Source organism: Trichechus manatus, unplaced genomic scaffold (genome assembly GCF_000243295.1).
Source record: "Trichechus manatus latirostris isolate Lorelei unplaced genomic scaffold, TriManLat1.0 scaffold00075, whole genome shotgun sequence".
Classification (NCBI taxonomy): Eukaryota; Metazoa; Chordata; class Mammalia; order Sirenia; family Trichechidae; genus Trichechus; species Trichechus manatus.
In genome coordinates this window covers 12,590,116-12,601,835 of record NW_004444011.1, presented here as the reverse complement: position 1 = coordinate 12,601,835, position 11,720 = coordinate 12,590,116, and the positions used below count along the sequence as shown (strand labels likewise).

Below are 11,720 nucleotides of genomic sequence, written 5' to 3'. Positions count from 1 at the left end.
TAAAATTAACACATAAATCTATTTTCCTTCAACATTCTGTCGTTTGAGTTACATAACTGCCTTTCATTTGATCTTATTAATCAAATTAGAGATTTAAAGGAACACCTAATTAATTCTATAATTGGCTCAGATTATACCTTTAATGACTTCCACTACAGCAGAAAAAGAAGTGATCTCTCAATTTGATTTTGAAACTGCGTACGCTGAATTTCCTTTTTTACCCAGAACTTTCTGATCATTTTAAAAGTAGGGTGTGGTTTCATAGCGGGAGGGGCAGGAGTGAGAGGAGACTGGAGTGAAGGGTGGGAGGGAACTTTGTAAGTAAAGTCATTTCTGAGGGCACTGGTGATCCCGGAGACCCGCGTTTGGCGACTCTCCAGGGTCTGCGGGAAGTTCCCTTCTAAAGAGAAGTCGCACATCAGAGCAAAATCACGATTTGGCGAGCTTAAAAATTAGGGCTGCTCTTGGCTCCCCACGCCTGGACTGCACACATCAAAGCGACCGCCTAGCTCTAAGTAGGGTAAGATTTAGAACAAACACTGAGTATGGGGCCCGCGGAGACTTGGGTCAATCTCGTCTAACGGTTTCCCTCGAACCGCTAGACGCCCTAAACCTCTGTGGGCCAGCAGGGCGCAGCGGTGGCCTGTAACTCAGAGACGCCACCCCTCTTCCCTAGGCTTTCCTCCGCCACCGCCTCAGCTCGGGCCGTCCAAAGCCGGACGGAATCCATTAAGTCCCTGTACAGTACCCCCAAGACAACAAGAAGAAAAAAGGCGAGGGCCTAATTGTTCCCTTTTCGAAGCTGGCAGTGCGCGAGGCTACGCGGCGCCCAAGCCCTGAGTCCTCCGCTGCCCGCGCCCCGACCCTGTGCTCCCATCTCAGGCGCTCTTTGTTTCTTTCTCCCCGCCTTCGGACATCCTCGATCGTTTACTCCCCCTCTTCCTGCTCCTTTGGCCTGGGGTCTCTCCAACCACCGGCTCCCAGCCTGCGGAGCCCTGTGGCCCAGCGGCCGCTGCGCGCCCCTCCCACCCGTGCGCCTCCTCCCACGTTGCTTTGGCGCGGTGCCCGGGACCGTTCTTGTCCAGTCTGGGGCGGCTTCCCCAATCACCGCACGACCCCCGCCTTTTTCTGCACCCAGAGGTGAGCAGACCTTCGGCAATTACAAGCAAAGCCCCAAAGTCCCAACCAAACTCAACAAGCAACAGCACCCTGCCCCGTCCCGGGCCTCCGGGAGCCTGGAGAAGGAAGGCTCGACGGCGCCCCCGCCCCAAACCTCCGTCCACTCCCCCTGCTTCTCTCCGGGTCCCCATTGGCTGGCGCGCTTCGCGGCTTGGATGGCGGTGGGAGGGGACCGTCTTTCTTAACAGGGTTATAAAAACTGCGCCCTTGGCTGGGTCCGGTCCTCTGCCACTCTCGCTCCGGGATCCCCGCGCTAGAGACGCAGGAGTGCTTCCACCGCACACACCCACCGCGCCCTTGCTCGCCTCTCCTCCCAGAGTCAGTCTGTACCGTCGCAGCCGCCCAGCCCACTGCCACCCTCTGCAGCCATGTCCTCCAGGTCCGTGTCTTCATCCTCCTACCGCCGGATGTTCGGCGGCCCCGGCACCGCTAGCCGGCCCAGCTCCAACCGGAGCTACGTGACCACGTCCACCCGCACCTACAGCCTGGGCAGCGCGCTGCGCCCCAGCACCAGCCGCAGCCTCTATGCCTCGTCCCCGGGTGGCGTGTTCGCCACGCGCTCCTCGGCCGTCCGCCTGCGGAGCAGTGTGCCCGGTGTGCGGCTGCTGCAGGACTCCGTGGACTTCTCGCTGGCCGACGCCATCAACACTGAGTTCAAGAATACCCGTACCAATGAGAAAGTAGAGCTGCAGGAGCTCAATGACCGATTCGCCAACTACATCGACAAGGTGCGTTTCCTGGAGCAGCAGAACAAGATCCTGCTGGCCGAGCTCGAGCAGCTCAAGGGCCAGGGTAAGTCACGCCTGGGGGACCTCTACGAGGAGGAGATGCGGGAGTTGCGTCGGCAGGTGGATCAGCTCACCAACGACAAGGCCCGCGTCGAGGTGGAGCGCGACAACCTGGCCGAGGACATCACGCGTCTCCGGGAGAAGTAAGGAGGAGCCCATGCGATTTGCGGGGCGGGGTTGGGGGGGCGACGCCCCGGCAGGCCGCGGGAGGAAGGGAGAGGGGAACGACGCCCCGCGAGGGACTGCCACGCCTTGGGGCGGTGGCTGCATGGGGTTCCTAAATTCAGACCTTGCAGCTAGCGTTTCTCCTCTGCGCCCACTCATTGCCCAAGAACGCTGCGTTTCAAGCATCGGATTTCTTAAAACTACCACTTTGTCTGTAGTTGCAGGCACTTGGAAACGATGAGAGTGGTTCGCCCAAACTTTTAGAAAGTTTCCTGGCGCCTGCTGGCGGGCTGCCAGTAATGCGGCCGGGAGGAGGGAGGAGAAGAGAATAGCTGTGGAGGAAGCAAGACAAAGGATGGTCGTCGCCTCTGGGGCGGGAGTGGTGGCTTTCGCTTTGCAGGTCCTAGTGGCGACTGTGATTGCTTTTTCATGCTGCGGCCCGAGGTCCCGCTAAAACTTGCCGAGGGCTGCAGTTGTACAAGAGCTGCAGTCGCTGGCTGCCCGCGGAGGCGGCAGTTGTCTCGCGGCGCGGCGACTTGGTGGTTGGGTGTGGCCGCCCTCGCGCTGGCGGTTTCCAGGTTCCCCTTTGCTTAATGTGCAACTGTTTCAGGTTGCAGGAGGAGATGCTGCAGAGAGAGGAAGCCGAAGGCACCCTGCAATCTTTCAGACAGGTTTGTAGACTTCCTTCCCATTCGCCCCCATCGGATCCACCCAGCCCACCCACTGACAATTCTAAAAGTTGCTTAACCTAAGTCCAAATCGTGCAAAACTTCACATCTATGCGTAAAGCCCCCTAGTGGCAGAAAGACTACAAATTGGAGCTTTTCCAGATAAAAACCCTTGAGGGACTTTAGCCTTTCCTTAGGATGTAAGGACAGTCTAACTTTTTACTTTGTTTCAAAGTTTTTTCAAGGAAATAAGGCTATTTCACTTTTTTGCAACGCACTGACATTCTGATTTTAAACAGTTACGGTTGGATTTAGATTGTAGCTTGCTAAAGTTGGCCAACTTTTACAAGGCCACAAAAAGCACGATTATGCCCTATAGTTTAACACGTAAAAGGTGTTGGAGGATGAGAAACTTAGTTTAACTGGAATGAGGCCAGCAAGTTTCTTTTCTTCTCTGCCAGCTCTTTTGTGGCGTTAAAGTTAGATGGAAGTATCGCTATGCTCAGCTATTTTGTGATCTAATAAGGATGAAAAGGAGCCATCTGTCCCCTTGGCTGAAGGCTATTAATGGTTTCTATGGGATTCACTATGGAATGCAGATACAGACATTCTGCAAATGTGGTGGCTCTGGACAGAAATAATAGGAGTCTTTGTGTTCCCAGAGAAGCTTTGCAACAGGCTACATTCTTATTGAATATGTAATGATGTAAGTGCAGTTCTAATTGGACACAAGTATTTGCTAACATCCTAATATCCGTTATCTAATATCTGGCTCAGACTTGTGAAGTATGTGGTGGTGAAAAGTTCTTAAAGCTACAGTCACATCTCAGATTTTGAAAGGACTTTATTAACTTCTTGTATTCTTTAGCACTGTCTCCATAAATAAAGAAGAAACCTAAGGCTGATGAATACAATTTTAAGTAAAGGATTTTTTTCTCCAGTGTTAAATATACTGAAAGGAATTGTAACTTCAAATTGGAAATTAAAAGTAGGAAGATTTCCCAGCACAGTTTCATTCTGAACACTTACTGGGATTGGCTGTAAAAGCACTCCAGGATGAATAGCCTAGGATAATATTTTGCAACTGAAATACATTTGCCAAATTAATTTCAATGCACAACAGTGTGTGGTATTCATTTTAGTCGTTGAGCATTTATGATCATACCTGTAATGTCTGCAGAGTGTTGAGTTAACATAAAACAATATTAATATAAAAGTTCCTCTCTTTAGGGAATAAGTAAAATTTCCCACATTGTCTTCAATGATGTAGAATGTCACATAGGGCATTTTTTAGAGGTTGGTAAACTATCTTTTATATCTCTTTTAGAGCTTAACAGCAAGCTAAAATGAAATTTTTTCCAATTTGGATCTTTTCACTGTCACCCATTCTTCATTTGCATTTCCATGAAAGTGATGGAAGTGTCTCAACATTTTAAGACTATAAGGCTATAAATTGTACTTAAATAGAATTACTGACAAGGTATATAAAAATCCTCATGGAATCCCTTGGGGGAAATAAAATCTTAGTTTCAAGAGTATGCACTTTGATTTAGAATGTAGCAATTTACAAATGGTGAGGACAAAGGAGAGCAAGATCAGCAAGAATTCTATATATGGTTTCATTATATGCAAGTGTTTTAACCAGTCATTCTGAAACAGGCTGAGTAACTGAATTGACAGCAGCGAGTAAAGAGGATGAGCACACCCTTCTTATAGGATGAAACAAGGGAGTTTCAGGACAAAAACCCACCAAAGAAAACAAAGCAACTACAGTTCATTTTCCTTACTTGCTTGAGCTGCATCTTTGCAGGTGCATATCCTGAACTTTAGTGTTAAATTGTTGCTTGATACATATGAAACTTTGTAACATGGATGCCAAATGAATATATGGTTCCAAAGGATAATTTTCAGAAGATTTGAGTAGAAAAAAAGACAGCTTAGGTATACATTGAAATTTAAAAGTGTGAGTTTCTGTTCTACGTGTGAACTTTTGTAATCTGACAACTCCTTTCATGCTATTCTATAATATTAAACATATACACATATCTTAAAAAATGTTGTTGCCTTGATTTTTTTAATTAAAATTTTTTTAAAGCATTACGGGTAAAATCTAAAGTCCATAATAATTGATTGAGTGCAGTTTACCTTGATGATATATATTTATTTTTAAGTTTTCTATTAGCCAACCTTGAGTATAAACACAGTAGGTCAAAATACAAATTTATTAACACAGAGAAGAAAGCATAGTATAACAAACTAGAACATTTACAGACTTACACAAGGGCCATAGAATTTATCAAAACCATTTCTATAGTGAACAAACTAGGTTAATATGATTAATTAAAAATGAACAAATAAATGATATAAGCCATAGACTTTAGCCTCTACATCCTATCTTTACTCTTTTTAAAATAGGATGTTGACAACGCTTCTTTGGCACGTCTCGACCTTGAGCGTAAAGTGGAATCCTTGCAAGAAGAGATTGCCTTTTTGAAGAAACTGCACGATGAGGTAAGTGGAATAACTTTCGGTGAATGAATGTGGGTGAAGCTGCTCCCATCCTTGGCAAGGCTGACCATCTGTTCTTTCTTCAGGAAATCCAGGAGCTGCAGGCCCAGATTCAAGAACAGCATGTCCAAGTTGATGTGGATGTTTCTAAGCCCGACCTCACGGCCGCCCTGCGTGACGTACGTCAGCAGTATGAAAGTGTGGCTGCCAAGAATCTTCAGGAGGCTGAAGAATGGTACAAGTCTAAGGTATGATGCGAGTCAGTATGGCTGGAACAAAAGAAAAGTATTTCGTTCGAAAAATACTCTACTTGTCTGTGATTCCTAAATATCATTTAACTCCAGTCAAAAAGCTGACATTAACTTCTTGTTCAAATTTTGTTTGTTGCTACAGCCTCACCACTCCCATACTGCCTCCTTTGGAACAGCAAACTCCCTTTCCGCTAAATTTCTTTTGCCTTACTTTAAAGTAAACCCCAACACCATACCCTTGGCCTCCACCCTTTTTAGATGGAATAATGTGATGATAGATTCTACTGAAGAATATCAATGTCAGCATTCCAGTGCTCTTTCTCTGGCTTTCAAACCAGAAATGTAGACATACTCTGTAAGACAGTGATATTTGCACTTAAAGTATAAACTTTGGTTTCTATCATGTCTTATTTATTTATTTTACCATCTTAAGCTTTCTCATTTATCCAGGAAAGTTGGAATCTCCAAAAGAATATTAGAGAATGTCTATATAAGTCATTTAATATCCACTAGGTCACAAATCATAGAACTCCAAGTGTTCAGACACAAAGAATCAGAATTAGAGTTTATTTTCCTGAGACTCAAAATACTTGACTATGGGTAATCTACATTCTGATTTCTTCCTGACAGTTTGCTGATCTTTCTGAGGCTGCTAACCGGAACAATGATGCCCTGCGCCAGGCGAAGCAGGAGTCTAACGAGTACCGGAGACAGGTCCAGTCCCTCACCTGTGAAGTGGATGCTCTTAAAGGAACTGTAAGTACCACACTGAAGTAACAGAAAAATTAACCAACTTGGACTCACTCAATTGAGAATGCCAATGGTGATATCTGAACAAAGCTTCAAGTGAAGAAAAATTTATATTTTAATCCTAAGAAAATGAGTTGTGAGGATAGTTTCAAAAAGCTCTAATTGAAATCCAAAGGTTTTAGCATAAATATTTTATTGCTTCTAATAGGAAGAGTTTTGGTACCAGTATGCTCCACCCAGAATTAGAGTACTCACCACTTGCTTCTAATGAATATTATACAAATGGACTATAAATAATTCTGAGACTAGTTGGATTTTCCCTGGGAAGTAACATTGGAAGCCTTTCTCACCCCTTGCAGAACGAATCTCTGGAGCGCCAGATGCGTGAAATGGAGGAGAACTTTGCTGTTGAAGCTGCTAACTACCAAGACACTATTGGCCGTCTGCAGGATGAGATTCAGAACATGAAGGAAGAAATGGCTCGTCACCTTCGTGAATACCAAGATCTGCTGAATGTTAAGATGGCCCTTGACATTGAGATTGCCACCTACAGGAAGCTGCTGGAAGGCGAGGAGAGCAGGTATAGAATACAAACTTACATGTTCGAAGTCCCCGGCTGTTGCAAACAGTTAATGTGCTCAGCTGCTAACTGACAAGTTGGAGTTCAAGTCCACCTACAGGTGCCTTGGAAGAAAGACATGGCAGTCTACTTTCAAAAAATCAGCCATTGAAAACCCTGTGGAGCACAGTTCCACTCTGACACACATGGGGTTGCCATGAGTTGGAATCGAATCGATGGCAACTGGTTTTGGTTATGGGTGAATTAATACCTGCCGTTTACTAGGTATTATGTTACCCACTTTAAATGCATTGTCTCTTTTAATCCTTAGAATATTTATGCAAGATAGATACTTCCCTGCAACAATGCGCTCAAACATAGCAATGATTGTGAGGGTGGCATAGGACCAGGCAGTGTTCCGTTCTGTTGTACATAGGGTCGCTACGTGTCGGAGCCGACTCCACGGCACCTAACAACAACAACAAAATATTTTCCATTCTTTATAGATGGTTACTTAGAGCAAGTAATTTGCTGTAGTCAGAGTTAATCAATAGTGGAGCTGGGATCTGAAGCCAGAGCTATCTGTCAAAGCCCACCTTCTTGCAGTATATATCCCTGAGGAGAAAATGCTTAGAGTAAAATCATTTAAATGTGTTATGAGTCCAATCATGAGTAAATGCAAATCCCTAACTTAACAGTTACTCAAGTAAATTTTCTTATTTGATTAAAACAAAAGATACATACGTTTGTTCCTGGTTCACGTTATTTTCAAAAATTTTACTATTTTCCTTCATCTTTTGTAGGATTTCTCTGCCTCTTCCAAACTTTTCTTCCCTGAATCTGCGGGGTAAGCATTTATTTTCCCTTACAAAAATTACAGCAGCTTACCACCATTTTATTTATGTGAAAGCACTTGTTTTGTATGATATCTGAAAAATACAAGAAAAGATTCTATTCAGATTCTCTAGATTTTTTTTAATGTGTAATTTTCAAACCAGGTAGTGTTTTACATTTTGTGTTTCAAGTTAAATTTAAACTCCATTTAAATTCATCCTGATGGAGCACACACTAAAGCACTGTGTCTCATCATAATGCTACAGTGGTGTCAGGCACTTGATTTTCAAATAAGTAATAGTGTTCAGAATTCTTTAGAAATATTTTTAGAACTATTTTGGAGCACTCTAAAGAAGCAGTTTAAACAATTGCAAAGATCATGATTCTTTGAATAAACCAGTTACTTGTTTTATTTACATTTTATTTGTGCTCATATTTGCTCTGTTTCTTTATTTAGAAACCAATCTGGATTCACTCCCTCTGGTTGACACCCACTCAAAAAGGACACTGCTGATTAAGACAGTTGAAACTAGAGATGGACAGGTTGGTAACTTTTAAATAAAAAATGAACAATCTCAGACAGGAATTAATACCCTTTTAAATCAATAAATCTGTATCTCAGATACAATTAGCTGATTTGGGAGCTTTCAGTTTCACTCATGCCTTCTACAAAAATAATACACCTCTTCTTCCAGTACTGGATCCCTGGTGGTGTAGTGGTTAAGAGCTCAGCTGCTAACCAAAATGTCTGCAGTTCAGATCCACCAACTGGTCCTTGGAAACCCTATTGGGCAGTTCTCTCTGTCCTATAGGGTCTCTATGAGTTGGAATCAACTCAACAGCAATGTTTTTGTTTTTGTTTTGTTCCTAATAACACTGCATGCAGCCAACTAATTATTTGACTCTTAGATATGAAGGTGAGATGGCAGTCTTCCTGAAGTCCAGAATGAAGGCTTTTGCTATGGTGCTTTATTTTCAGTGGGAGTAAACGTTCCTTAAATTACTTTCCAGACTAGCTTCATTAGACTACTTTGATGTCAGGAATGTTTTAATCCTGGACACATGGTCTTCCCCTTCTGACATTCACCTAAATATTCCTATGCTCTTTTATGTAGTACAAGGACTGGCTATATGTCAACTAGTTTCTTGTTACCTCTAAAAGAAATGGTCGAGATTTATTTTAATCTTCATTGAATCTTTACTTGTCCATAAATTTAGCCCATGTTGCTACACACTTTCATGTCTTAACTGCTTTTAAATTTTGCTGCATCTAATTTTTAAAACATCTTTCAGAAGCAGAGCTTTTTTTTTAAAGTATTTTTTTAAGAGTCATGACATTCCATTGAATACGTACTTTGCATATAGGTGAAGAGCACCTTGCATACGTATCTGTCACTCGTAGCTATAACCCTTGTCATGCAGAACCAATATAACCTTCCAGCTTTCACAATAAATGATATATTTTTAGTAGGATGTTTCTTTTCAGGTTTCATGGGATAATTTAATCTTTGGCATATAGTGTTATATCTGATTTGAGTTTTATTGTTCCAACAGGTTATCAACGAAACTTCTCAGCATCATGAAGACCTTGAGTGAAAATTGGGCACACTCGGTGTAGCAATATATTACCAGCAAGAGTAAAAACGAAATCCATATCTTAAAGAAACAGCTTTCAAGTGCCTTTCTGCAGTTTTTCAGGAGCGCAAGATAGATTTGGAATAGGAATAAGCTCTAGTTCTTAAAAACCAACACTCCTAAAAGAGTTAGAAAAAAGTTTACAACGTAATCTAGTTTACGAAGAAGTCTTGTGCTAAAATACTTTTGTAAAAGTATTTTTGAATACCATTAAAACTGCTTTTTTCCAGCAAATATCTGACCAACTTGTTTCTGCTTCAATAAATCTTTGAAAAAACTCTTGCTGTGTCGTTTGTTTGATAATACTAAAAAATCAAAACCAAACCCATTGCTAGCGAGTCGATTCCGACTCATAGCGACCCTATAGGACAGGAGTAGAACTGCGCTGTATAATTTCTGTAGGGTCTCTATGAGAGGAATCGACAGGAACAAGTTTGGTTTGGTTTTTTTAATCTTTACGGCAGACTGCCACATCTTTCTCCCCTAGGGCAGTTGGTGGGTTTGAACCATTGACCTTTCAGTCAGCAGCTGAGCAGTTTAACCACTGCCACCACGGCTACTTCTGATAATATTAAACAATTCTCTAAATTATTTGAGAATATGTATTTTAGCTAAACCCTTTTGTTCCTAGTGGTTAATTTGTCACTAAAGTCGAGTTTAGATTAACATGATAAATTCAATTTAATTATGCTTGTGGTATAGTTATTAATTTGGCCATTTTAGATAGACCTTGCTTCTTTTAATTATTTTCTGTATAAGTGCTATAAAATAATAATGATAGGTCTTTTCAGAAAATGAAGTCACCTAGGTCCATATCCATGTATAGTTTAAATTCTAACAGACTTCGTAGAAGTAGAAACTTTGACTTAAAACTTTTTTTGAGTACACACTCCACCATGAGAATTAAAGCATAGAGTAATGGCCCCTTAAGGTGTAGGGGCTGCATCTTTCATTAGCAAGATGCAGAGAAATGCACAGTTCACCTAGCTTCAATATAGGTGATGAGCCTGTTTTTCTGTGTATATATCTATACCTGATAGTTGTATCTACCTATCTACCTATCTATTAAGACCTTTGTCTTTGGGGAATGATACTAGACACAAAGAAAAACCCCCATCTTTTCTTCTGGGTAGATGAGATTAATACATGTGAATGTTGATACTAACTCTAATAAGATTTCAAAGCCTGGAGCAGTGAGAATAAATGGTATAGTGACAAAGACGTCCTATAGGCCATGGAATATGAGCAGGTTTTAGGAGGACAGATACAGGTCAGATAAACAGTAGGGAAGGTATTGCCTGGAGGCAAGGGAATTACAGCAACTGTTAGTATGTCTTCTGGAGTGAAACTCTCTTGAGTAAATCCCTGGAACTAAGACCCAATTTCCTATATGATTATTACCCCCTCTCCTCCAGTAACACTAATGTGGTAGACATTTGTTGTAATTTTCATGTGTTTGCATCTACCTCTTGAGAGCTGCTGAGGGTTTAATAAGATAGTTCACATGAAGCCCTGCCTACGTGGCAAGCACTGAGCGAAATGCTCAGTAACATTAGCTGCAAATTTTTATCATTTTTGTTACTGCAGGCACCACATGAGTGAAGAAAGAACGGGCCCCTGAAGTGACTTTTTGCTCTGGTGTCCCTGGGACAGGCTTAGCTGATGCCTCTTTTTCAACACAATTACTATTAGTGACCTTGTATTAGTTACCTATTGCTATGTAACAAAATGCCCCCAGATTTAGCAGCTTAGAGCAACAAACATTTATTGTCTCATATTTTCTGTGAGCCAGGAATGTGGATGAAGGTGGTTCTGGCTCAGGGTCTCTCATGAGGTTGCAGTCAAGCTGTTGCCTGGGGCTGCAGTCACCTGAAGGGGATGGAGGGTCCACTTTCAAGATCAGTCACATAGCTGTTTGCCCCGTGGACTCTCCATAGGCTAGCTGAGTGTCCTCCTGACATGGTGGTTGGCTTCTCCTCCAGAGAGACAGAGCGTGAGAAGCGACAACAGAAGCCACAGTGTTTTCTACAACCTGATCTTTGACATTACATATGATCACTTCTGGGGTATCCTATTGGTCAGTGAGTCTAACCTTGTATAATGTGGGAGGGGACCATACAAGGGCATGAATATCAGGAGACAGGATAATCTTGGAGTCTAGTGACCACAGTCCTGCTTATTCTTTTCATAGCACTTACCCAACCTTGGCTTCTCTTGTTTATTTGTTTACTTCTTGTCTTGGTTATCTAGAGCTGCTATAACAGAAATACCACAAGTGGATGGCTTTGACAAACAAATTTATTTTCTCACAGTTTAGGAGTCTAGAAGTCCAAATTCAGGGCACCAGCTTTAGGGGAAGGCTTTCTCTCTCTGTTGGCTCTGG

At 42.7% G+C, this 11,720-nt stretch overlaps 1 protein-coding gene across 1 annotated transcript; it reads left to right on the top strand.

Annotated features, from left to right (window-relative positions):
• Window positions 1-1,403: 1,403 nt before the first annotated feature.
• Window positions 1,404-9,617, top strand: VIM (vimentin). The gene is made up of 9 exons (XM_004380561.2): window positions 1,404-2,110; window positions 2,743-2,803; window positions 5,216-5,311; window positions 5,395-5,556; window positions 6,190-6,315; window positions 6,669-6,889; window positions 7,672-7,715; window positions 8,160-8,245; window positions 9,257-9,617. The coding sequence occupies exons 1-9, from the start codon at window positions 1,548-1,550 to the stop codon at window positions 9,296-9,298; spliced, it is 1,401 nt and encodes a 466-aa protein (XP_004380618.1). The 5' UTR covers window positions 1,404-1,547; the 3' UTR covers window positions 9,299-9,617.
• The last annotated feature ends 2,103 nt before the right edge of the window (window positions 9,618-11,720 follow it).